The sequence below is a fragment of the Dasypus novemcinctus genome, chromosome 9, assembly GCF_030445035.2.
Source record: "Dasypus novemcinctus isolate mDasNov1 chromosome 9, mDasNov1.1.hap2, whole genome shotgun sequence".
Lineage (NCBI taxonomy): Eukaryota > Metazoa > Chordata > Mammalia > Cingulata > Dasypodidae > Dasypus > Dasypus novemcinctus.
Window position 1 is genome coordinate 122,250,506 of NC_080681.1, and position 27,913 is coordinate 122,278,418.

The 27,913-nt window shown below is 41.9% G+C and overlaps 2 protein-coding genes and 1 pseudogene across 3 annotated transcripts in view; 1 reads left to right on the forward strand and 2 right to left on the reverse strand.

The window, feature by feature from the left end:
• MTOR (mechanistic target of rapamycin kinase) overlaps window positions 1-27,913 on the forward strand; it is a 165,689-nt gene that overhangs the window by 50,983 nt on the left and 86,793 nt on the right. For both annotated transcript variants that reach the window (XM_058304419.2, XM_058304418.2), the window contains exons 26-28: window positions 11,163-11,305; window positions 14,872-15,034; window positions 15,175-15,320. In XM_058304419.2, coding sequence (XP_058160402.1) covers window positions 11,163-11,305; window positions 14,872-15,034; window positions 15,175-15,320 — 452 coding nt within the window. The remainder of the gene's footprint in view (window positions 1-11,162; window positions 11,306-14,871; window positions 15,035-15,174; window positions 15,321-27,913) is intronic.
• On the reverse strand, window positions 7,547-10,273 carry LOC139439706 (protein FAM91A1-like; annotated as a pseudogene).
• Window positions 20,235-26,327, reverse strand: ANGPTL7 (angiopoietin like 7). Its single transcript, XM_004482541.5, has 5 exons — window positions 25,888-26,327; window positions 22,290-22,390; window positions 21,553-21,747; window positions 20,728-20,926; window positions 20,235-20,486 (listed from the first exon to the last, which is right to left on the reverse strand). The coding sequence occupies exons 1-5, from the start codon at window positions 26,255-26,257 to the stop codon at window positions 20,317-20,319; spliced, it is 1,035 nt and encodes a 344-aa protein (XP_004482598.1). The 5' UTR covers window positions 26,258-26,327; the 3' UTR covers window positions 20,235-20,316.

Here is a 27,913-nt window from a genome sequence, read left to right on the forward strand (position 1 = left end):
TGCCACCTCAGCTCCCTGGTCTGGGGCATCTCTTATTGTCTCTCCTCTCTGTCTCTTTTTGTTGCGTCATCTCGCTGCACCAACGCTTCACTCAGGCCAGCACTCCACATGGGCCAGCTCTCTGCTCGGGTCAGCTCGCCACTCAGGCCAGCTTGCCTTCACCAGGAGGCCCTGGGAATCGAACCCTGTACCTCCATTTGGAAGACAGGAGCCCAATTGCTTGAGCCACATCTGCTTCCCCTGTTCTTTTTTATGTGAAGAGAACATAATTGGTGAACTTCCTATAATTAGCACTGAGATTGATGCAGGCTTGTTAAAGCAGTGCTTCTCAAATTTCATCAGGCTTAACAATTACTGGAAATCTTATTAAAGTGCTTATTTTGATGAGACAGTCTTGAGATGGGCCTGAGATTCTGTGTTTCCAACCACCTCCAAGGTAATGCTGGTACTGCTGATCCACAGACTACACTGATTGGCTAGGCTTTAGCTCTTCAAGGATAAGTACTGACTTTTCTGTGCTGTTGACAGCCTAGGATCTGACCAGGTCTTTTCTATTGTGCTACTAGTCGTCTACTTAAAAACAGGCAGTTTTGAAGCATCTCTGATGAAGCTCATTAGAATAACTACAATTACTTCCTGCCTGTTAAATGAATATACCAGGTTGCTTATTTTCCACATTTTGCATTAGTCTTCAGTGCTTCTGATGGCTGTAGACTGCCCTGAGTTTGGATTCAATTTGGTATTAATCTTCCTTTATTAGCAGCTGACCATGGCAGCTGCACTTGATGTGTCGCAGCAACTAGAACTGAAGAACTAGGCAAGGTCTGTGTCCCAGCTGACTCATTCTGTTTTTTTTGGCCAAGGCCACAAATATTTGAACACATATCTCTGTGGCCATGTTTGCTCACACAACAGCATCAGAACTTTGGATGTTTATCTTTGACACTTGTGTCAGAGTCTTTATCTGCATAGATAGTTACAAAGTGACCAGCACTGAAAAAGGTCTAATGATGTAAGATGGAAGTGATAGAATAGCCCTGGTAGTGAAAAAAGCAGAAAAAGGTGGTCAGGTTTTGAGGCCACCCTGCTGACAGCCTCACAGTCAAGGGAGGGGCCAGGCAAGGCAGCCAGATGTACATTTCCACCTAGATGTTTTCAGCCTGCCTAGGATCAGAATGTCCTTCCAACAGGCAGCTGTCCACTCTGCTTTAGGCTTTGTTCTTTCTATTTTAGGAAATTCTCCAGTAGACTAGTTTGCTTCCAGGAAGTTTAGCTTTCTACCCAGGACTTGGAAAAATAAGCATAAACCTCACCAAATGGAAAAAAAGAATCTCTAGTTTATCTTACCTGAAAGAAAAGATCAAATTCAAAAACCCTAAGCAAAATCCTCTAATAGAACATACTCTCGGATCCATTTCATTGACAAATACATTGTTCTTCCAAACATTCATGTGATGGTAATTAGGGACCGGTATATTTTCCCATTATAACTAGCTTGCAAATTAACAATTTGCCACCTTACTCACCTTTCTATTAGCCATGCTAATAGAGGAGTTACTTAGTGCAGAAAACATAAAAACATTTAAATGGACCTCTAGAATGCCTTCCAGGATTGTCAGCTGCTTTACCATCTTACAGGAATTTTTTTGGGCTTACTTTCAGAATAAGCTGGCATTGCCTAAGCATATATCAGCATCACCACGTGAGTCAGTCAGCAGTGGATGGTAGCAGGAGAAAGCTGGCCGACATTTAAACATTCATTATGGAACCCAAAGATTGAGAGTTCTGTTTTAAATTTAAGATTGGAGGAAAAGGTCTATCTGGGGAACTTAGCCTGTTTGATAGATTGTACATTGAAGGGTCAGCCAGGCTTTGATATTTTGAAGACATTTTTATAACAATAATGGCAGCAGTTGCGGCTGCTTCAAACATTTGTTCAGTGCTTCAGTGTGCAGGCACTGTTATAAGCACTGTATGTATATTAGCTCATTTTTTTTTTTTTTAAGATTTCTTGTATTTATTCCTCTGCCCTTCCCCCCCATTGTCTGCTCTCTGTGTCCATTCACTGTGTGTTCTTCTGCATCTGCTTGTATTATCAGGAGGCACTAGGAAACTGTGTCTCTTTTTTGTTGTGTCATCTTGCCGCGTCAGCTTCCGTGTATGTAGCGCCACTCCTGGGCAGGCTGCCCTTTTTTTTTCACGTGGGGAGGCTTTCCTTGCAGGGCGCACTCCTTGTGCGTGGGGCTGCCTTATGTGGGGGCACTCCTTGTCCGCGGCAACACTACATGTGGACCAACTTACCACACAATCAGGAGGCCCTGGAGATCGAACCCTGGACCCTCCATATGGTAGGCGGATGCTCTGTCAGTTGAGCCATGTCCGCTTCCCACGTTAGCTCATTTTATCTTCACAGTAATCCTATGAATCAGGTACTGTTATTACTGTCCCCATTTTACAAACAGGGACATTGAGGCACTAATGTGCCCAATGTTAACTAATAAATGGTAGAGCTAAGATTTGACTCAGGTAGTACTGACTCTCTTAAGTGCTGTGCTGAATTGCCTCACTAGAAGGAAAAGGAAATTCCTTGTATATGCCCAACTTTTAAAGTGATACATGATTTGTGCAGCTATCTAGAGACCTGTTGTATAGGTTGGAAGCCAGAAATCTGGAGAGAAAAAACATTGATGTTCCAGTTTGTCCATAGAACAAAGGTGTAAAGGTCAAATCTTTTGTATCTAGTCTCACTCTTCCTTCCAGTTCAGGGCTTCTCAATGTGTGGTCAGTGAGGATCCTTTACACTGACTTTTAGCATGTCTCTTAAAATATTGATTCTTTTGATTCAGTAATTTATCTACTTCAGTTTCTGACATAACAGTTTATGTAATGCCATTCATTGATAACTCATCAAAAGCAGCAGCAAATCTCCAGTTTATCTCAGGGAGATGATGAGTTGAGTTAAATGTTTATAGCACACAGCTGTGTTTTTCATTCCTGGACCACTTACCTAGTCAATGTTTGAAAACTTTTGCTCTAACTTACATGATCTTCCTAGTTTAGGGAGGGTTGACGTGTCTGTTCTGCTAGGAAAAAAATTATTTAAAGATTTATTTTATTTATTTCTTCCCACCCTCTCGTTGTTTGCATTTGTTGTGTCTGTTTGTTATGTGTGCTGGTCTTCATTTTAGGAGGCACTGGGAACTGAACATGGGACCTCCCGTATGGGAGGGAGGCACCTAATGGCTTGAGCCACCTCTGCTCCCTGCTTTGTTGTGTCTCTTATTATGTTTTCCTCATGTCTTTTGTTGCATCAGCTTGCTGTGCCTATCCATTGTATCAGCTCACTATCTTGCTCATCTTCTTTCAGAGGCACCGGGGACCTCCCATGTGGTAGGCAGCAGCTTAGTCACTTGAGTCACATTTACTTCCCAGGAAAATCTTTTAGGAACATATTTTAAAAGTTAGAGATTTGGTAGTTAGAGCTAGGCCAGTTCAACGGATGTCATTTTGATGATAATAGCAACCATTTTTTGCTTGTCTATTCCACCTAGGCCCTTTAGATACATTATCCCTGAATGACAACCTAGAAGTAATCTGTGTGGGGAGTAGAGTCAGGATTCCAACCAGGTGTTATATAGAGTAATGAAACTAATACACACATGTTGACTTAGTTTATCCTTAAAATACTCTATGAGGTGGGAACTATTATCCTCATTTTACAGATGAGGAACTTGAGGCACAGAGAAATGATGGAATTTGCCCAAATTCCAAGATCCAAAAAGTAGACATAACAGGGATTTGAACTTGGGCAGTTGAGCTCAAGTGTGCTCTTGGCAGCTCCACTAGACTGCCTCTGCAAAACCTGCATTCTTTCCATCCACCACCCTAAGCTGCTCCTGGCAGTGACTTTTTTTTTTCCTTGATCGACACCACAGTTTATTTGTAAACTTGTTATGTGTCAATAATCAAATTGACAACACTTTTATATATTTCATTGTATAATATTAGCATCATACCAAGAAACAATCCACTGTACTCAGTTACAGGTTTGTTTTTTTTATAGTTTCAGTACTTAAAATTTTTAAATATGAAAATTTAAACACTGAGCATAAAAAACAAACATAAATGGCAGAGGAAACTGAAAACTGTAACAGAAACCAACATTCTCTCCCCAAAACAAATATAAAATCTGGTTACATATTTTTAAAGAAAATATTCAGGATGTCAGAGGACCATACATAAAGTTTTATATTTCTTTAGAGCCACTTAAGAGGAAAACTGTACCGTAAGTTTCATGTTCTTTTTGATCTTTGTTCTTCCTTCTCTTATTTTCTAAAGAATATATGCCATGGTTTAAGCCACATTAAAAGGTGGTGGGGCGGGGAGTAGGGCAGCATAAAGCCAAATTAAATCACTTCAAACATTTGCCAAAAAATCAGATAAAAATTCTTTCATGAATCTTCTTTGGCAAATAATAAAGTAAGTGTTTTAAATTTACCTTTTTGTTGAATTGGATCACACTTTTAAGATATAAGAGATGCATCTTTACATGAGTTAATATATAAATGAAAGCCAAATTCATAAAGCCAGCATGGACAGCAGCATTTCACATTTTTTTTTAACGGCTCTAAAAATGCAGATTCTCTCTCCTTTAAAGTATGAGTGGGGGAGTAGGTTTGGCTCAACCAGTTGAGCACCTGCTTCTCACATGGGAGGTCCTGGGTTCGATCCTTGGTGTCTCCTAAAAGCAAAAACAAACAACTAGCAAACAAATGAAAAGACCAACTCAGGGAAGCAGAATTGGCCCAATGGATTGGGCGTCTACCTACCACATGGGAGGTCTGCAGTTCAAACCCTGGGCCTTCTTGACCTGTGTGGAGCTGGCACACGCGCAGTGCTGATGCATGCAAGGAGTGCCATGCCACACGGTGATGTCCCCCACGTAGGGGAGCCCCATGCGCAAGGAGTGCGCCCCATAAGGAGAGCCACCCAGCGCAAAAAAAAGTGTAGCCTGCCTAAGAATGGTGCCTCACACACGGAGAGCTGACGCAACAAAAAGAAACACAGATTCCCAGTGCCGCTGATAAGGATAGAAGCGGTCACAGAAGAACACACAGCGAACGGACACAGAGAGCAGGAAACTGGGGGGGGGGGCTGTTAATAAATAAATCTTAAAAAAAAAAAAAAGAAGACCAACTCAAGGGAGCCAATGTGGCTCAGTGGTTGAATGCCAGCATCCCACATACTAGGTCCCGAGTTCAATCCCAAGCTCTCAAAAAAAAAAAAAAGTATGAGTGATCTTCAGCTAGAATTCAGATGATTGCTCTTTCCTCATTCACCCAAGAAACCAAAGTTTACCACATATTTTTTATTACATTCCCTAAAATTTATGATTGTTAGGTTCTGTTTTTCCTCCATTATCTCCCAAAGGAAATAGAACAGCACATCACTCTCTTATTTTCAGCTTTAAATTCACGAGTAACTGGGTTCACTGTCAACAACCACAAATATTTAATTCTTTATTACTGTACTTGTCATTCCAGGAAGTTAGATTAATACACGAATAAATAAAATAACTACAACTAATTCAAACACAGAAAGTGAAAATGAGATTAGAGTCCTGATCAAATGAAGTACTTTACAGCTTTCAGTTGAAAGGCTGTAAAAAGCACGCATACAACCTAATTGCACTAGGAATGTACAATACAATTGTAAAATTAATATGATTCACAACCAAAGAAATCATTTTAATATTAATATTTTTTTTCCTTTTTATAGACATACATTTATAATATATACTTGGTTTCTACCTCATATAAGACTCAGTAGAAAACTCAACATTTATCTCTAACAGCGCTGACTGTGCCACAGGTAACCTGGTCCAATATACTCAGTTCTAATAGCTAGGCCAAGTTATTGAAGTTTTAAGAAAGGCATCTGTTTCCAGAAGTATGTTAAGTATACAAATAATTCTATAAATAACCAAAAAAGTATCAACAAAAACGTTTAGATTTTAACATTCCCAAATTTTCTAATGCTTTAAGTGTTTTCAGTATAGTTTGGTTACAGTTTTTAACTAAGAGTTTATTACCCTCTAGAGGAGCTAAGCTGAACTATAACACTGCACAAACTTCCTAAAGATTACTTGAAAAATCTAAAAAGTGATTCCAATTATTCTAATTAACATGAGATACTAAAAGAATCAATGACAAGAAACACTTAGAAATTATTCAGGTTTTCTTTATCATTTTTCTCCAAAACTGTTCACATAAATTTAAGATCCAGAATGCTTAAAAATATGTCTTCAAAATAAAAAATAAACCAAAAAATGTCTTCAGCATAGGCTTATTGCTAGAATATTTTGATCAGAAGACATAGCCTTAATATCTCTAATATGTAACTCTCACCTGAAACCACAATCCTTGGTTTGAAAACATCAGATTCAATTTCAAATCAGTTCATTGGTATAGCTACTAAACAAAAAAATAAAATCAGGATGAAAACGTATAGCAGCCAGATAATAGAGTGGAAAACACTATCTTCCCATAAAGACTATGAAAATATTAACTCCAAAGAGAGGACAACCAAAGTCCACATATAAACACTGTTTAAAAATAGAATCTTTTTGAAAGCTTCTTATGCGATGTCAGTGAATTGTAGTCTTGAGTTAAGACCTTATAAATCAAAGTTAAATTATAGAAGTGACTAGCTGATTTACATACCTTCAGCAGTGTTCAACTGATATACATAATTTATGGGCATCCACAGGATACTTAGTGGCCTATCATATCATTGCTCAGTACTGGATATTTATTATTTTACAGTTTTGCTACTTTTAGTAACAAGAAGCCTTTTTAGAAGAATAGTTCCATCTCTTCCCATGATCCCTTAAAGTGTAGGTAACAAAATGTAAAATTAACAAGATATATGTTTGGTAAACTAACATGAAATTAGTGTTGCGATATATAGTGACTCCATATAAGCATAATAGTCATTATAAAGCCTATAGTTTTATAAAAGAAATGTAGGGAAATGGATATGGCTCAGGCGACTGGGCTCCTGCCTACCACATGGGAAGTCGCTGGTTCAGATCCTAGAGCCTCCTAAAGAAGACAGCAAGCTGGCGCAACGGGCAGGTTCAACAAGCTGACACAAGAGACCCAAGAAGAGAAGACGTAATAAGAGACTCAATAAAGCAGGGAGCAGAGGTGGCTCAAGCAATTAGGCACTATATCAGAGGTCCTGGGTTCAGCTCCCGGTGCCTCTTAAAGAAACAAGGAAGACAGACACAGCAAGTGAAAAACAAGGAGGTGGGGAGAAATAAAAATTTAAAAAAATTTTTTTTAATGCAGATTGTCTCAAGGTAAAAAATACAGTGCTGGCTGCTGAAAAGCTATTTGTTGCATTAGGATGTGCAATAATGAACAAAACTTTAGAAAACATTGACATATTCCCCAAACTTTTAACATCATTAATTAAGCATGAATTGCACTGCAACAGCAGGATACTTTTTAGAGACTGGCAGTATAAAGATAATGCTAAGAAAGGAAAATGGCAGAATGTGTTAGCAAATGGTGTAATCAAATTATTGCAAATGGAGATCAGCAACAAGAAGTGAAGAAGGTGGCTGGCTACTTCATTCTGATAAGAAGGCCATGTGTAGCAATTTTCCTACTCTGGTTTAATTCAAAACTAAACAGTGGAATTCAAAAGCACAGTTCCAGAGGAACCCAATCTCTTTCTATTGTGGCAACAGAGTTTTGTTTTGTTGTTGAATCCATACTTGCTTTTCAGTGACATGACTCTGTGTTCCCATTTACATCTAAGCCAGAAATCAAATCAGCTTCCCCTCTCTAATCAGGGGCATCACTGAGTTTTCTATGTCCAAGTTGACTAGAAGCATCCAACATGGTATTATCCACAAATGATGCAAGTCTACTTTGTTCTTTATTTGCAATGCTTTATGAATACCCATATTGACACAAGTAAACACTCCTCGAAGTTTAGTTTTATCAAGTGGAAACAGAATATGGACAGTTTCTCGTATCCCGTGCAAACCATGTCCTTGAATTAAAACTGCAGAATGGATTAAAGCATCGTTCAACATTATGAGCATATTTGAAGTAGTGACTACCCCAGGATCATGACCTCAAGACGTTATTAGTAATCTGTCATAACCCTGGAATATATCAGACAGTTTTGAAGTCTTGTATCTTTGGACAGTAAGAGAGTTGGTGGCCCTTGCCCAGTGATATGATAAATGTACAGTTTAAACCAGACAGAACTGACTTCTGGGGTAGCTGGTTCAATATGCTGAGGTGTACAGCTGCTGATAGGCTAGATTTCATTGGTGAGAGGAGCCATGGAAACAAGTAGTGTGTAATTTTTGTTTAGAACTCTGCTGCAAGTTGCAGTGTACAAACAAAGAGGGCTTTCACAGTGTAAGAGATCCAGAGGTGGTCTCGTTATCCAGTTTGTGCAACTAGAGCTTTATTATGATGCAGAAACAGTATTGCATTTCTCAGAGTAAGTGCATGATCAAAATATCTCTGTGCTGCATCTTCACTAGTGCTCTGAACCTTTTCTGGCTCTACAAGAAAGCTGTCCAGAGACTCATCTGAGAATTTGCCAACATCACACGTTGTGATTGCATGACTTTTCAAGTTTGGTGAAAGCTTTCCCATCATTAAAAAGGCAGTAAGAGTTGAGTCAAATAGGAATCTATATGCTTTCTATATCCTATAGACAAACTCATACTGCTTACACTGGCTGTGTTAGCTGGATCTTCTTGACTCTGTGTATCAGATCAGTAGCTGATGAAACTTCCTGTACAGTACTTCTACTTTCCCTACCATCCCATGACAGGAGCATCTTTTGTGGATCTCAAGTGCTCATTAATCTGTTTACAGATGGAACATTCCTCCATGATGAATGAAGTTGATCCACATTTATTACTTGGCTCTTCTTATGGGCAAAGCCTGATCGACAATACATTGAAGCAGCATTCTTAACCAGTGATAAGTCTATTTTGACATTTGCAAGCTCTGCAACATTAGTGTGCTCATCTATTGAAACTAATATTTTATAGTGTTAGAGTTTCGTAATAATAATCTTCAAAAGGAAGAACTGCTATACAACTGTCATTAAATGATATTGGTACATCTAGATAAATAAATCCTTTGTTGTATATACTATGTACTACATTGTAATCTAGTAATCCAGAGAGTGGAGGACCTGAATCAAGGATCTTATGAATCATGCATTTCTTAGGCAAAGTGCATATCTTTATGTTGTCTTCTGTGGTATAGCCAGCCTGTACCACCCACCGTGCCTCTGGTGATTTCCACTGGTTTTATTGGTGGAAAGATCATGGGCGGTTTTCCATCTGAAAAAAAAATTTTTTTTTTCAAGATTTATTTTTATTTTATTTTTCTCCCCTCCCCTTCCCCCCTCCCCCCCCCCCCCCGTGTCTGCTCTCTTGTGTCCATTCGCTGTGTGTTTTTCTGTACCTGCTTGCATTCTCATCAGGTGGCATGGGAATCTGTGTCTCTTTTTTGTTGTGTCATCTTGCTGCATCAGCTCTTGGTGTGTGTGGCGCCACTCCTGGGCGGGCTGCTCTTTTTGCGCAGGGCAGCTCTCCTTACAGGGCGCACTCCTTGCACATGGGGCTCCTCTATGCGGGGGACACCCCTGTGTGGCATGGTACTCCTTGCCTTCAGCAGTACTGCGCGTGGACCAGCTCACCACACAAGCTAGGAGGCCCTGGGTTCGAACACTGGACCTCCTATATAATAGGTGGACCCTCTGTCAGTTGAGCCACATCCACTTCCCTGAAAAAATTGTTTGATGATCTACATTGATTCATTAGATCGATGTACTGGTTTCTTCCTATGCCAGGAAGTCTTAGGGAGTTAGCGGCAGTAAAATTGGGCAATGAATCATTACTCTTCTCACTGTTCATAATATTCTCCATAATCCCAATGTAATATGAAAATGGTGTTATCCGCATGCCTTTTAACATAATATTTGACAAATGGTAGGAGTATAGCAAGAGATGACCACAACTGTCTTTTAGGAGTTCCTCATAGTATTTGCATTCGTCTTTCTTGCCTGTTTAACTAAGTTATTTCTGTTTTGTAATTGATTATGGATATTGTATAGGACAACCTGCTTTTCATATTCCCTCTGTGAATTTCTAGGGCTGCCTCACATTGGCCAACAACTTGCTCCTTGGGTAGTTGTGCCGGATGTGAAGCTCCACATCTGCGTTCATGATGCCAGGGGCAGGGGTGCAGGCTGGCTGCCATGTCTGAAGCAACACCTCTTGTTTGCCCACCCTCGGCCTGACTGGAGCCCACGGGAGGCCCCAAGTCTCAGGCTATGGTTGACCCGGGCTGCCCCATGGCAGGGCTCCCTACAGCTCGGCGCGTCCCCAGTCACGAGGCACAGAAGGAGCAGAGATCAGGGGCAGGAGTACCTTACCAGCTCCAAGTTCCTGGCACTGACTCTTGATGCAAGGAGAATTGCAACCTTTGAGAAAAGTTGGAGAGGATAAACTATAGAGTAAAACTGAAACATGTCCCACTCCTTTGTCCAGTTCCACCAAGGTGCTGTGTGCTTTGGGCTCCCTGCACACCTGGTTCTAGCCCAATGGTTCCTGATGGTGTGATGCTAAGTGTTTCCCTCTCCCTGAATAACTCTGTACTGTGAAGTGGCCTGTGTCCTCATCCAGGGACTGCCAGGTCCCTTCATACACCACTGAAGGCCATTAAACTTTACTGGGATGCACTCTGAGAGTGACGGTCCCTGCCCATTCTGGTTCTGTGGAACTCTCTACAGTGCTGATATTTAGAGTCCAGCACAAATGAGCTATAAAATAGGCCCTTTCCATATTATAGTGTATTCCAGAGGCTTTTGCTTTATAGCTTTTAATTAAATAGTACTATTTTATATTTGTGCTGTGGAGGAATTTTGTTATGAGAAGTATCTTTTTTATCTTTATTTTGAAATGATTTCAAGCTTATGAGAAAATTGCAAAAATAATGCAGGGAATTTTGTAGTTTTATAAGTCAAAGCAGTAGGATAATCATTAAATAGATGAGGGCTCTTTATAATTAGCCCTGGAAGCTGATGGTTTTCCATTATTGCCTGGTGGATTACAGGCCTGGGGAGCTGCCAGGAGGGTCTCCAAAGATGACTGGCTGGAATGGCTGAGACGGCTGAGCCTGGAGCTGCTAAAAGACTCCTCGTCACCCTCCCTGCGCTCATGCTGGGCCTTGGCACAGGCCTACAACCCGATGGCCAGGTACAGTGTGTCAGGTCCAGTTTGGGATGGAGAAGGTTAGCACAGAGTTTGAAATGCTATATAAGAATTAGTTGTTGTTAGAGGTAATAGTGAAAGGGCTAGTATTTTTCATTTTGCTCACTTGTGGGACCAAAAAAAGTGAAGATACAGACAAATTGCAGAAGCTCATTGTATTAGTCAAGGTTCTCAGAAACAGGAAAACAGAACCAATAGGAGATATCTGTAAATAGTATGAAATTTTATAAAATTCTCTCATGCAACCATAGGAATGCACAAGTCCAAATTCCTTAGGCAGGCTATAAACCAGGGGCTCCAGTGAAGGTCTTTGAGTTTCCAGGAGACATTAGCTGACCAAAGTAGAGCTGGAAATTCTCTGTGAATGCTAAAATCACTTCCCCTTTTAAGGTTTTCATTGATTGGATAAAATGTCATTCATTGCTGACAGCAGTCTCCTTGATTGATTGTAAATGTAATCAGCCATCTATGCAGTCAACTCACTGATGATTAAAGTCCGTGTATTACATGTATTACAAAGTCCTGTATTACATATAGCCCAGTGCTCACTTGTCCAAACAATTGGGCATAGTTACCTTGCCAAGTTGACACATTAGCCTAAACTTACACTCATATTACAGGAAAAGCATACATCTTGACCTTGCTAGTAGACCACAAATAAATTTTTTTTGTTAATTTGCTAATTGCAGGGTCATTTACAACTCTGAAAATAACTGTTATAGTTTAACCTGTTCCAATAAAATGATATTCCAAACATTTATTGCCATATTACAAAAAGTAATCTAAAACTATAACAGTCATTTATTTTGTTGCTGAGTTTATAATTTGGACAGGACTAAGGGACAGCTTGCCTCTTCTCCACACAGTATCAGTGGGGTTGGCATAACCAGGCCTAGAGGATCCCTTTGATGGCCTATCCACATGGCTCACTGACTGGACTGAAAGGTCATCTCTGGCTGGAGGCTTAAACAGCCATTAAAATTTCAATTTATAAAAAGTTTTCATGCCTGTCAAACATTTACAGTATTATTTAAGTCAATAAAATAGAATACAAAATGATATAAATATATGGCGTCAGTTATTAAAAATATATGTGCAGGGGAGCAGATATGGTTCAAGCAGTTTAGCACCTGCTTTCCACATGAGAGGTCCTGGGTGTGGTCCCCTGTGCCTCCTAAAAACAAAAACAGGTGGCGGACTTGGCCCAGTGAATAGAGCGTCTGCCTACCACATGGGAGGTCCGCAGTTCAAACCCCGGACCTCCTTGACCCGTGTGGAGCTGGCCCATGCGCAGTGCTGATGTGTGCAAGGAGTGCCGTGCCACGCAGGGGTGTCTCCCGCGTAGGGGAGCCCCACGCGCAAGGAGTGCTCCCCGTAAGGAGAGCCGCCCAGGGGGAAAGAAAGTGCAGCCTGCCCAGGAATGGCGCCGCACACACAGAGAGCTAACACAACAAGATGACGCAACAAAAAAGAAACAGATTCCTGTCCCTCTGACAACAACAGAAGCAGACAAAGAAGACGCAGCAAATAGACACAGAGAACAGACAACCCGGGGGGGTGGGCGGGGAAGGGGAGAGAAATAAATAAATAAATCTTTGGGGGAAAAAAAAACAGTAAGCAAACGAAAAAACCAACTTGGGAGCCAAAGTGGCTCAGTGATTGAACTCCGGCTTCCTGCATACGAGGTCCCAGGTTCAATCCCTGGCCCCAGTACCTGAAAAATAAATGTGTGTATAGGCAGAGTGGTTAAGAACCTGCTTCGCATATATGAGGTCCCGGGTTCAATCCCTGATACCTCTTAAAAGCAAAAGAAGAAAAAAAAACATTTCATGCATAGGTCAAAGATTAGAAAGTAATACAACAATCATTATCTAAGTAGGAAAGTGTAAGGGGTGAGTATTATTTTCTTCTTTATTATTTTCCATACTTTCCAGATTTTTCTACAATGAACATTTATTATTTATAATGAAGAATAAATTGTGATTTAATTAACAAATAGCTCTCCTTGTTAGCAAGAGGTAAAAAACAAGGCATTTCATGTCCCACTTTTCAGCACATCTGGTTTGCTTATGGCACATATTTAGAGAAAGAATGATGGTGCCTGAGACTGTTGAATTGCTGCCATAACTTAGTTCCTGTAATTTCTCTCAAGTATGTTTTTAATGCTTTACAAGTAGTTTCTAGTACTTCCCTGTTTCCATAGCATGTAGATTTCACATGCCCAGATAATATACTATGGCATACTACTTTTCTGCTCCAAGTCATCTCTGAGCACAATGCCATCCAAAATAGGCTTGTGATAAATGTACACAGATGTATTTATGCCTTTAGGTTCGAATATGTTCATTTGGGATCTTCTGTGGCCTCTGACCTTGATCAGGGGGGCTTATTTCTTAATGTATATAGGACTTCTTGCAGACTTTGTGTTAGCCTTTGAATTTAAATCGAAGTTTTTCTATCAGATTCCAAAATTATGCATTGGTCTGACCGATCCTTTCCAAAATATAACAAAAACTAGTGGAGAAGCATCAAATGCTAAACCTACGCATTCAAGGCATATCCTAGAGTTTCTAACCTCTATTCCACCTCCACCTTCACCCCCCACTTCACCAAAAAAAGGAGGGGTAGGATTAAAGTTCATATGTCAGGGTTAACAAATTACACCCATCCATGTGATACTATAGTGCCTTAAAATAGTCTTAGTAATCTTAGAAATGAAGCCTCTTGTTCCAGTTCTTTGTAAGGCCCCAGCTCTTAGATAATGGCCTCGAGAATCTTTAAGACTGGGTTTGGATTCTGTTTTCTAATCCTTCTAGTGTCTTGGGTTCTGCTGTCATTTTGTTTATGACCTCCCAAGGGTTCTGCTTTTACTTTGAAAAGTAAGAGCAGATGCTACCTTTACTATTTCTGATCTTAGGAATTCAGACATTGCCCAGGAAACATTCTGAAAATCAATAGAAATTACTTGAAGAATATTATTTTCCGAATGCGTTAATGCTACCCGCAGTATTAGAAGTCTTCCCTTTCCGTTCATTCCCTCTGCTGAAGAGAAATGATGGAAAAATTGCCAAGAAATAAATCAGTTGGTACAAGTTCTTTTTCTCTGGTCTTCCCTCTCTAATCCTCCCCCCCATTTCCTTCCTACTTCCCTCCTTCCTCTCCCCACCATATGCATACACATGCACATACACAGAATTCCCTGATTATAACAATGTCTGTACCTGTGCTATAAAATACATTAGCCACTAGCCATGTGTGTTTATTTTAATTTAAAATTAAATAAATTCAATTTAATTAAAATTCAATAAAATTCCATTCCTGGTCACACTAGCTGCAGTTTAAATGCTCATTGACCATGTGTGAATAGTGGCTCCCATACTGGACAGAGCAGATATAGACCATTTCTGGCATCACTGAAATTCTTTTGGACAGCACTGGTCCATATCATCAAATCAGTGATTCCAGGAGTGGATGGACAAGTGTGGCTTTGTGGCACCAGGCAGAGGTATGAGAGGTGTTTCCAACATCTTTCTCCACTCCTCTGCCTTCAGGGATCTCTTCAACGCTGCATTTGTTTCCTGCTGGTCTGAATTGAATGAGGACCAGCAGGATGAGCTCATCAGAAGCATCGAGTTGGCCCTCACCTCACAAGACATTGCTGAAGTCACACAAACCCTCTTAAATTTGGCTGAATTCATGGAACACAGTGACAAGGTGAGACTTTTCCCCAGTGTCCAGATGGAGGCTGACAGGGAACCAGCTGGTGGGAGGGGAAAAGCATCCATGCAACTCACTCTTATTTGTACCCCATCTGCCATTTTTCTCTGCTGGGGGCTTGGATTTGCCTCCTGTAGGGCCCGCTGCCTCTTAGAGACAACAACGGCATTGTTCTGCTGGGTGAGAGAGCTGCCAAGTGCCGCGCGTATGCCAAAGCATTACACTACAAAGAACTGGAGTTCCAGAAAGGTCCCACACCCGCCATCCTAGAGTCTCTCATCAGGTAGGCCATAAAGCCTTTTTAATTGCTGCCTTCATCCAGAATGACCTATCTTGTCCCTGCCTGGCGCCCGTTTACTGGAGTCACTTGGAGGTTTCTGCTCTGTGAAATCTGCCATCAAATCTGGCCAACAATTTAAAGGAGATGTGAGTGCAGATGGCTCTCCCCCGTATTCTAGCCATTATTGTCATTTCCATTGACCCATAGCACCTGGGCTCCTGTTGTTTTTCTACCTTTGTTTGCTGGTCCCAGTGAAATTAGTCAAGGAGCCATTCTGTGACCTTAGCAGCCTAGGGAAGACACATTTTATGTCTGTTAGATAATGGTCTCTGAGGCAGGAGTAAGATAACCTGATCCCTGTGCTTCCAAGGCTACCCAAAAGGCAGGGTTGGGGTTTTATAGACTAAATATATTGGTGCCAAGGTCTTCCTCTCCAGCGTTCTATGAATATAAAAGGCAAGGCATAGTGTGAGATTTGGTGGTCTTTTCCCCTGATTTGGTTATGTTCTCTTCCCTCATAAGGTAGCTTTGAGTCTTCTGGGTATGGAAGAAATAAGTTGTTTAATAACTTTTCTGCTGTTATGAAGTTACAAACAGCCTGAAACATTAGCTCTAGCTCCTAGAGAACTTGTTCACCTTCCCTAATGATTATCAGAGAACATGAACTCTGGGATCTGATTATCTTCATTTAGATGTTAATATCATTGATCATTTTACTACATTCAGTTTAGGAACAAACCACCTGGCTAATAAATTCCTCCCTTGTAGCTGAAAGAGCCTGCTGTATGTGATGCTTCCTTCATTTGAGAGGATAATCAAATAGTTCTCTGCTAGCTCTGTTTTTGGGTAGATGCTAAAAAGTATTCCTTTAAAAGGAAAAGGGACCAAAAAGAGAAATAGAATCATGTTTCTGCTAGAAAATTGGACTCTGAGAGAATGTTGACTCTAAAATGACGTATAGAAACAGTTATACCTGTGCCGTCCCCTGAGGCATGCCTTAGCTTCAGGTAAGGGTCTGTAGCCGTGAAGACCCACATTTCCTCCTCCCATCTTTGGCCTAGGTAGTATGGGCTCACATGTTAAATCCGAAAAACCTGACAACTGAATCTAAGGCTTTAATATCAAATGGCTAGTTTTGCACACTAATTGCCCTGCTAGCCTTTTTGTGTTTGATGCCTTTCTGAAACCCCACTCATCCCACTCCATATTTCCCCCATATTTGAGACGATCATGGGAGCATTAACGTTTCTGCAGATTTGTAGATATAGTAGAAAGCTAGAGTCAGACACCTGGAAAAGTGTTCAGGACAGTCATTTAGCTTCTTAAGCCAAATAGAATTGAAAAATAAGTCCTCAGAGATTTTTGTCAGAATTCCCTGCAGATTGATCTTGGCTTTAAAAACAAAGCAAAACTCTGTTCCAAGGTCAGCCAAACGCTAAGCGCTTCAGGCTTATTCCTAGCCTCATTTGTCTCCCTTGCTGTTTTGCCTCCCTTAAGTTAGTCTCTTGTAATTTCCAAATACTTTTTTCTCTTGTTTCCGTTTGCAGCTTTTACTTGTCTTTTGTAGAACTTATTTTCCTAAGCACCAGTCCAGCACTGTGCCATCGGTTTCATTGAAGAGAGTTAAGAAACAGCCCTAGGCAAAGCTGCTATTAAGGAAGTTCCTCATAGCACCACCTGCTGTCTCGGGATGAGTCTCCCAGGTCAGGACCAGAGGTGGTTGTATCTCTTGGAACAGCACTTGATCCCACTACTCTCCATTGGTAAATCAATTCCCTTCCTCACCTTGGCTACTGGGGAGCTCACAGCTAAATTCCTGCCCTGTCTTCCAAATTGCAGAATCTTACCTCCAACTTTGTGTTATTTTGTTTTTTCTACTCTTACTTTCCCTTTACCAATTTTTCCACTTTAAAAAAAGGAACGTATTGTACTATACATGTTTGAGTCACTTGCCTTAAATTCTTTCTGAAAAAACTGAAGGGGTGACCATACACAAATCTTGGTATAGCTCTTTCTTATTTTTTTATTTTTTGTTTTAAGAATGTACCTTGGCAACGATATTGTTCTCTTGCTGTTGGATCTGACAATTGGTCAACTTTTATCTTGTCAACTTTTTACCTGTCACCTCTAGGATAAATTAAATCCATATGTAATCCCCAAACCAGGGCTAACTTTAGACAGGAACAGCATAAGCTACTCCCATCTCCTAAAGCTCATATATATCTGTAACTATAATTGCTTCTTAGAGGGACAGAAGATTAAATGAGGATTTGATTGTGTGGAAACCCACAACCATGGGGGCTTTTATTAGTACATAGCATTAGGGTAAGGTCTTGTTGGCTCGCTTTTCTTTCTCTACCCTTAGGAGAGGAGAGGGTCTGATAATAGAGGATCTGGTCAAGGCCGACTGCTTTCACTGCCCAGCTCCTGACATGTGATTCCACCCTTTAAACCTTTCTGATTGAGACACCTGCAAAATTAAAAATAAAACCTGAGACTAATTCTATGTCGGTGAATGTGCAGCTCTGAAAACTGCCAGAGGGCCTGATTGGTCCATTTTTTCTGCACGGCTCTCTTCTTTATTATACTTTATTCTCTCACTTCTCTGAAAGGATCTGATGAGAACACAATGTTCTTTATCTTTGGGAGCAATATCAGGCTCTCCTTTTGGTTCCTAACAAAGTTCTGTTCTTGTCACAGACTGTGCTATGCTCTACTTTCTGAATCCTTGGTATCCACCATCAACCTGCACCAGAACAGATGCTTTAAAAATGTCAGTTACTACCGTTAATAGTAGGGAAGATTGAGGGGAGGGGATCTGTATGGGAACTCTGTACAGTTGGCATAATTTTTCTGTAAACCTATAACTGCTCTAGTTTTACCAGTATCCACCTGGCACAAGAAATAGATGAATACCAGTAAGCTAAATATGTCCTCCCCTTTATATGTGTGTGTGTGTGTGTGTGTGTGTGTGTATAAAGGCCAACTTAAATAAAATGCTAATCACTGTAAGAAATTGTATCACCACAGGTTAAGTAGTTGTTTGGAGAAGGCTTATGTGTTCTTTAGCAATTCTTCTTCCTTTTTCCTCTCCTTCTGTCTCTGAGAAGTTTCTCCAAAAAGAGGGAGGCAAACCACAGAGCTTGATTTAAGGGCCTCGGTTTTTTTGAACTGCGGAATGTATAGGAGTGTGAGAAAATTATGTGCTACTTCTGCCATACACATTCAAAGGGTCTTATGCAAAGTTCAAAGACTAGATGTATTCTTGCTCTCTTCCTTCTCTTCTTCTCTTTTTAGCCCCCTTAGATTTTTGCTCTCTCTTTCATAGCAGTATTGCTCTCAGTGCTGAGCAGCTCAAATTCTTCTGCTTACCTTAGGAATTTCTGTTTGAATATCTGTCCTGTGGGAAGACCTCCCAGTTCTTCTCTACTTATTTTGCGTATTTTTTTTTAAGACTCCCAACCTGCAATTTTTAAGACTTAAGTGGTAAATGAAAAGACAGTAGGTACAGTAGAAAATATTGAGTAAGAATAATGACTTACCATACACTGATTGACTCAAGGGAAAGGTTCTTGCAGGCAAGGAAAATTTACTTCCTAAAAGTCAAAACTTTAACACCCGTTATGATTAAAGATATTTTCCTTCTCCATGTGTTCTACCCTCTCCATGTGTTTTAGTTTGCGCAAATAGAAAGTAGGAGTGTTTTGTTTGCAAAGTACTTTGAAACCACATGGTGAAAGTGTGGCAGTGACCTCATGGGGTTAGTTAGGTAGGCCAGAATCTGATCTCCTAGCACTGTCTGCTGCCCTTTCTGTCTCTCATCTTTTCTTTCTTGGGTTCCTGTTCCTCCTTTGGCTTCCCTGAAATAAACTCATGAGTCTCTGTGTCTCTTTCTTCTGCTCACCCTCTGATTTTTCTATAAGTGGTCATGGTAAGAATTAAAGAAGAAAACAAAACAAGTTTAAAAAGAGTTTATTGGCAGAGCAGGTGGAGCTCAGTGACTGAGTACCTGCTTTGCACGTCCAAGGTCCCGGGTTCAATCCCCACTACCTCCTTTAAAAAAAAAAAAAGTTTATTAAAAAAAAAAGTTTATTGCAAAAGGAAAAGCAGCTTTGAATGTTTAAAACAAAGTACAGTATTTTATTTTCACAAAGCAAGTTGCTTACATACAGCATGAATTATTAACCATAGCGCCATCTACCGTCATTTTTCAGCAGTTTTTTATACACAAGATATAAAGTGAAGCTCTTGAAGCCCCTTTCTTAACAATAAGTAAATAAAAATAGATAGGTCTGTACTGACCGGGAATATTTGTGGGCAGTTTTGTGCCAGCTTCATGGGAGCCTGCTACTCGTCTCCGTCAGTGGTCATCTGAAACTGCTAGGCCTCATCATACCCCTGAGTGTTCTGCGATGACTGAGGCCACAGCATGGCCTGGCTCCCTGGAGTTTCCTCCAAGCAGTGCCAATCTGGGTCGGCTCACCTCCAGCAGATTGGTTTTTGTGTTTGTTTTTTTAAGAAGTGTGTAGACTGAAGGAACTTTCATTAGGTTTAAAAATAGAAAGTCCCTTCCTCCTCCTCTTTTACTCACATTTTCTAGCACCCAAGGTCTCTCCCTTGAGAATCAATGTAGTTCTTTTCAGCAAAAGGATTTGTTTTCCCGCCCTCATGTAATGTAGGCCTTGGAGAAAATGGATAAGTGACCTTGGCATTTTTTTTTTCCACAGAAACATCATGTGGAAAAGATAAAGTGCTGCTATATCAGCAGCAGTCCAGCCCCCTGAGGAGTATCTCTCAGGACCCATTATGCTTAAATGCCTTATCCCACCTCAACATCTTTGGTACATATAATTTTGTTGTACTCCTCAGAGATGTATTCTCCCATTGGAAATTATAGGCTCTTTTCCATTCCTCGCCTTTCTCTTCCTCCCTATCTCTGCACTTCTCCAACCTCCACTTGTCTCCATTTCTGCAGCCCTATTCCACAGCAGATCTCTTTTTAGGGCCTGAAGTCTTCTGGGCGGATTTTCATCTCCACCCGTTTGAGGGAGTACCTAGACCCATGCCAACCATACCAGGTGATGCCATCCTGGTGCTTGTTGTGCTCTCCGGGGTGGTAGTACACACCATTGAGGTTGGAGTCTGTGCAGCATTTGTACCAATATCCACCTGACACAAGAAACAGATCAATGCCAGTAAGTTAAGTATGTCTTCCCCTTGAAAGGTAGATGGTAGCCCAGACATCGGGGATTTTTTGTAGGTAAGCAGTCAGAGTCCATATCAAAAACACGAAACAAGCAAACAAAAAAAAGACAAGACTGGAACACCAACAGTACGGTTATAAATTCATTTTTTCTTAAGTGGGATTATGGGCTTATACTTAAACACACACACACACCCTCAAACTTACCTTTACGGAGCTGTGCACAGTGGTCCAAGCAATTGTCATTGTCCTTGTCCTTGGTGCTGAAGACTGTGTTGTTATGGTAGAGGAGGGCGTCATTCCTCACATTGCCACTGAAGTTCCCCAGGAAGAGGCGGTAGCTGTTCTCTTCATTGCCCAGAACAAAGTGGCTGTACTCAGCATAGCGCACGTTGCCCTCCCAGTCCTGTCAGGGGAGTCAGAGCCTTAGAGAACTTCAACAGGGCTTCATTTCATCTTGCTGGTAAAACCCCACGCTGTACACCTCTCTGTCCTTTATCACTTGTTTACCTTTGCTCCATACTAACCTGAAAATCAGAAAGCCAAGGTACTAAATCTTTCTTGAGTCACCGTAAGACCTTGATTAGTCTCTTTGTATTCCTTCACTTCCTTGGCTGTAAGGTGTAGATTTACAATTTCACACTGTCTCACTCAAATATGTCAAATAATGTGAGAATATGAAGTGAGTGCTTCCAGGCCTTTGACATGGGGCACCAACCAGTATTGGTAAGCTTTGCACATAAAGGACTGGTTCCCCAACCAGATTGGAGACAGCAATGTTTCAGCTCAGCTGACTGTTGGACTTGCTCTACTCTGGCCTAGGCCAGCTGCCTCCTCGTATCACCTATAGCTCTACTTTTGTGCAAAATAGGGAAAAAGCTGTTCTTCCTCAACTGTGCTGCAACCTGCAGGAAAGCCATAATAGTCCATATGTAAATCTTAATGAATAAGCATAGGAACGGTGCCCAGAGTGGTGTACCATTTTGTGTGGTAGCCCAGGCCCAGACCCAGGGAGCCAGGCCCCATGTTCACCTCCATGTCCACGCGTAGCCGTGTTGGCTGTCTGGAGAGCCTGTGGATATGTTCATTCCCCAGCCAGAAGTCCCCACGGATGCTGCCGAAGCCCTGCTTGTACTGCTTCCAGTTCTGGTAGAAGGAGACAAGGCCACTCTTTCGTCTCTGAATGGTGGTCCAGCCACCGCCTGAAGTCTGCATGTCACAGAACACCTAGAACAAACCATTGCTCTGGTCAGGGGCCAGCAAAGATAGGTGTCAGGAGTGTGCAGACAGAGGTCACCATCTTTTCCCACCCTTGCAGAGCCAGTGAGTACGTGCACTTCCACAGTCATGCTGGCTCACTTGTGGCAATGGCTCTACCCCAGTGTGGCCCAGCTGGCGCAGGGCAGTAGTTTGCCAGGGGAAAATTATCAGATTTGGGGATGTAAGGAGCATGTATAATTTGAAGGGGGAAAACCCAGGTATTTCTGATATGCCCCCTTCACAATCTCTTTTTTCTCCTTACTCAAAGAATAACTCTTTTAGGGCATGGCAACAGCACTAAACTAGCTAGGTGGTGGTTATAAGAGCAATCTAATGTATGTTAGGGGTTCTGGGTTGGTTTTTTTTTTTGCCCATAAATTGAGTGTTTAGTATCTCTGATTTTGAGCATTCTTGCTTTTCTGTTTTATGTTTCCCTTTCATTACACTAGAAATAATCCCTTTTATCTCCATCCCTTTGAGGGATGGACAATGTGTGCACTAGACCTCACCTCCAGCTCAGGGGTGCCCAGGAAGTCATCAGGGGGAAGTTTATACACTCCAGAGATGCGGTAGTTCTTCTGGTAAAGGGAAGAGCAGTCATAGATAGCATCTACAAAAGGAGCAAACCACAGCAATGAGCATCCAGATTCAGGACCCCAGGGCAGGCAGGACATTCCTGCTGCAGCTAAACCAAATGTGTCAAAACTGAGACTTCATTTCAACCATGAAATTATTATTGGTGTTAATTGCTGGGCAGTGTCTGGATTTGGGAAAGGTGTGCATAGAGAGCAAAAAGAGGTACTTTTTGGACTCACTAGTGGTGGGCAGAAGAGTGGGAAGCCTTCACCTGGGTGGCATCAACAGGACAATCAGGGAAGCGGATTTGGCTCAATGGATAGAGCATCTGCCTACTACATGGGAGGGCCAAGGTTCAAACCCAGGGCCTCCTGACCCGTGTGGTGAGCTGGCCCACATGCAGTGCTAATGCGCACAAGGAGTGCCGTGCCATGCAGGGGTGTCCCTCGTGTAAGAGGAGCCACACATGCAAGAAGTGTGCCCTGTAAGGAGAGCTGGCCTGCATGAAAAAAAGTGCAGCCTGCCCAGGAATGGCGCCACACATGAAGAGCTGACACAGTGAGGTGATGCAACTAAAAGAGACACAGATTCCCGGTGCCGCTGACAATAATACAAGCAGATACAGAAGAACACACAGCAAATGGACACAGAGAACAGACAACTGGGGGCAGGGGCAGGGAAGGGGAGAGAAATAAAAAATTAATCTTTAAAAAAAAAGACAAAACAGGACAATCAGACAGACAGTTGCAGGCTCATTATGAAATGACTCCTACTATCATCCTAGGCCATGAATTCCAAAAATATTATGACATGTGAGGACCACAGATTCTGACATGTATTGTAACTGATGTTCCCATTTAATAGATTCAGACTTGTTGTACAGCTAGCCTGATGCCAGCTAAGACATGAATATCTCATAGAGTCTGGTTTTGTTGGTAGTGGTTGATTGGTTGGTTCGTTGGTTTTTGTTGATGTTGTTATTTAGAGGGTAATGGCCACTGCCAACCACGATCTTAATTAAGGGTGATAGATTTTACCATCTTATCTTTCCCTTCTTAAAGTAACAATGCTAGAATGAAATGAAAACACCCTGAGGAACCTTGAGGCCCTCCCTTGGCAGTATTAATAAAACAAGAAAACGACAGCATTGAACAGGCTGATTTTCACTCTGGGGTTGATTTAAATGCTTCCTTGGCTACCCTTGGGTCTACTGCTTTATGCTGGATTTTGTATCCCTATCTTGAATATCAAAGAGCATCCTTCCTGATAGGATTCAGAGTGGGGAATCTTACTATCAGAAGACACTTCCTGCCTCTGTCTCGTTTCTTGTCTTGGTGACCACTCCTGTGGGCTCTTAGAGAAGCGCACAAAGGTGGCAACTGTATCACATCAGTCATGTAGTTATCTGAGGCTACTTGGTTCCCTTACACAGCCCACTGGGGAAAGTGCGTGGCATGTGTGTGTCTTTGCCATCAGAATTCCTCAATTCTTGTTACAGATGAAAGCATCTCCACTTAAAGCTTTCTCCAAGGGGGTTCCTACTTACAGCGTATAAGTGGCTAGCAGCTGGTAATGGAGAAGACTCAGAATGAGCCCCCTGAGCAAGGAAAGTAAGAGGACTGGCAGGGCAGCTGCTTTTGATCACCCTAGAAGCTCCCTCTTGGTCAGTGGTTCTTAACCAGGAGTCCGCCGATTTTAGGAGGTCCATAAGCTTGAATTGAAAAAATCAGCTTACCTTTATTTTCTCTGACCTTTAACTGAAATCTGGCATTTCCTTCAATTATGAATGTATGCAATAAATAAATTACAGTAGTCATTTCACCAGTCTCGCAAAGGGGTCTGTGGAACAAAAAAGTTTAAGAAACCCTGCGCTGGGTGGTGAGAAAATCACCGATTGGGAGGAGCCAGAAGGGATCTGGTCAGATTCCTCAGTCTGTCCTGATCTTCTCTGTGTCTGGTTTCATCTCCCAGACCAAATCAGAACTCATTTGTCTAGAAAATGGCGTTAAGAATATCTTTCTAATCACAAACTGAGAATCAAGAATTAAATGCTTGTGGGAAGCAAATTTGCCTCAATGGATAGAGCGTCCACCTACCTCCTGGGAGGTCCAGGGTTCAACCCAGGGCCTCCTGACCCATATGGTGAGCTGGCCCACATGTAGTGCTGACGTGCACAAGGAGTGCCATGCCATGCAGGGGTGTCCCCCGCGTAGGGGAGCCCCATGCGCAAGGAGTGCACCCCATAAGGAGAGCTGCCCCGCACGAAAAAAGTGCAGCCTGCCCAGGAATGGTGCCACACACATGGAGAGCTGACACAGCAAGATGACTGCAACAAAAAGAGACACAGATTCCCAGTACTGCTGACAAGAATACAAGCGGACACAGAAGAACACACAGCGAATGGACACAGAGAGCAAATAACCGGGGGGGGGGATAAATTTTTTAAAAAGAAGAAGTAAATGCTTGGAAAATGATTTGTATACATTGGTTTATATAACAGTTTTCAAGCTTATTTCATGTTAAAACTTTTCTTCATTTGAATGAAGCTACTCATTAGCACCATCTCCTTTTCCACGAAGCTAAGTGTTTCTCTGTTCTCAGTTCATTTATAATGTGACCAATTTTTCTGTCAGCAAGAAATGACATATCTATGGAATATGTTCCTTACAATGAATCATTTCCTGATACTTTCAGAAAGCTAAATTTATCTCTAAAAAATAAATTCACTTTTGAGCCTGTCTGACTCAAGCTAACCAGAAACAAAATTATTTTGCAAAAGAAAATATTTTTAAAATATATATTTATGTATTTTTAAACGTATATTTTTGACCTCTGAAAATCCAAATTTCGCCATAGCATTTTTATATATCCTGTATTATTTGAAAGAATTTTATCTGAGACCATGGGAAAAAAAGAAATACTGTAATTGAGGAACCTTGAAGAGCCTGTCCTTTCCTGAACACAAAGAGATTCTTCATATGGTTATGGGCAGTGTCTACACATTTAATTTTGTGCCAGTAAGAAGAGTTAGATTTTCAGAGTTAACATAAAATCCTGTTAATGCTCATCCCCACTAAATCTTAGGGGCACCAGAGAAGCATTTTGATAAAACTTTGCTTCCAGAGCAACAGATGTTAAAGTTTGGGTGTTCATTTCTGCTTCCTCAAGATTCAGGGTCCAGCCTGGCAGCTCTTGGTCAGGAAGCAGCATAGCTAGACCAACCCAGGAAAACCTGAACTCTGTTTCTGAGACTGGCTCTGTGAAGTGGAGCAAACCAGGTCATCTCTGTGCTCAGTCCTTATTTGCTGAAACATTGGGTGAATAACAGAGATCCAGGAAGGGACAGGGTAAGTTTATGGAACATTAGAAATTAAGAAAAGTACTCCTGAAGCTTTTTCCCAGTGGAAAATAGAGCCAGTGGCACATCCCCAAGAAGTCCCCATAAGAACTCCCCAGTAGTCGTTTAGAAGCAGCGCTATAGATGGGGGAGACTCTGCTACTTGAGGGGGGAGGTGGACATATTCTCCTTACCTGCCGAGGTCTGAGTGACAGTCTGTGCTGCCTGCAGCTGCATAATGTCAAGCTGGTTGTTCATTTCAGAGTACTTGCTCTCGGCATCTGTGAGCCGCGACTCTGTGCGCTTGTTATTGCTCTCCAGTTCCATCACCTGCATGATCACGCTGACCCAGTCTCTCTCCTGCTTCTGGCTCAGTTCGCTCAGCAGGCTGCTTAGGTTGGTAATCTGGGCCTTGAGCTCCTTCACCTCCTCACAGCAGGCAGCCACTTTGAACTGCGTGGGTGTCTTGCGTTTAGGGGGCTTCTGCGGCCACACAGGGTGGCTGACAAAGGCCACAATGAAAATGCAAAGCCAGGTCATGGCTGAGAGAGTCTTTTTCAGCATCTTTCTTGGGACTGGGTGAGAAAGGATCTTCCTTTAAGAGAATCTGGATATGCTCAGTGGAGGTTTGCAAAGGCAGTGAAGTATAACCTTACTCTTGATTGTCTCACCATTTCATTATTTTCTTCCTTTCCTTGCTCTTTCTTAGTCTTTCTCAGAGCTGGAGTTTCTGAAAGTGGAGCTTACTTGGGTGTCCCAAAGCCCTCCTTCCCTGAAAGCCTGAAAGCTCTTAAACTCAGCATCTTAAATAATGTTTGCTTCCTTAACCTCCACTCCCACCAGGGCCATGCACTGCACTTTAGCCCCTCCCAGCTCATCTGGGAGGGTCAGGTGCCTGTTGGGGGAAGTCAGTGTCATCTTAGGCCAGAGGAGGGGAGAAGGGATACAGGGGTGAGTCTTTCTTTCCTTGCCTGCACATTCTCTGGGCTGAAACAAGAGGACTGTGAATTTGTGTATTTCCAATATGTTTGCCTATTAGATTATGGCCCTGCCAGTCACTGGCTCCACTCTATCAGCAGGCAGGGCACAGTCAGAAGAATTTCCACATTCCATTCTAAATGTTATATAACCATGGGATGAGGGTTGGGGAAGGAAAAAGAGTTGAGAATAGGGCTGTCTACTCACCCAGGAAGACCTGCTGACTTAATCCTTGCAGTTTATGCCAGGATCCTGGTGTATTTAATCATCGTCTACGTCTGCTTTAGCTAGGCTGGCTATTCCTTTCTCTGATCCTTATTCATGTTTTATAAAATGTCCATTTTATCTGGATTTGTTGTTATCCCACATTTGAAAATTTCCAACTTAGAAAAATCCTAGAACTAAAAGGATAGAGTAAATCTCTTAGGAAGGAAAAAAATACTTTGTAATTTATAGCCATAGGATTTGCTCTGTTGTCTTTATTTCTTTTTACGTATTTTCTCCTTCAACAAAACACTGGGGGAAACGGACTTGGCCCAGTGGTTAGGGCATCCGTCTACCACATGGGAGGTCCGCGGTTCAAGCCCCGGGCCTCCTTGACCCGTGTGGAGCTGGCCCATACGCAGTGCTGATGCGCGCAAGGAGTGCCCTGCCACGCAGGGGTGCCCCCGTGTAGGGGAGCCCCACGCGCAAGGAGTGCGCCCGTAAGGAGAGCCGCCCAGCGCGAAAGAAAGTGCAGCCTACCCAGGAATGGCGCCGCCCACACTTCCCGTGCCACTGACACAACAGAAGCGGACAAAGAAACAAGACGCAGCAAATAGACACAGAGAACAGACAACTGGGGGGGGGGGGTTAAATAAATAAATCTTTTAAAAAAAAAAAAAAACACTGGCCAGTTTTAGCTTCTCACACTTGGCATTTTCCAAGGGGGTGTCAGAATATTATGGCAGATATGAAAACTCCGGAGTGCCCGGCGTGGTTCTGGGATTGATTATCCATGATTCCATCAGTCTTCAGGCAGAACAGAGAATAGGCCCATCTTTGGGATAAGGAAGCGAATCCCCATTACCTAATAAATCCATATCAAGAGTCTAATTTCCCTCCTCCCATGCAATATGGTTTACAATTTGAAATTGTATTTCCTCCCTCTCTACCTCTGTCTCTTTCTGTCTGTCCCTCTGTCCCTCTCCCTTTTTTTATGTATTTATGATTTTTTATATCTGAAAATAGGAATATTTTAAT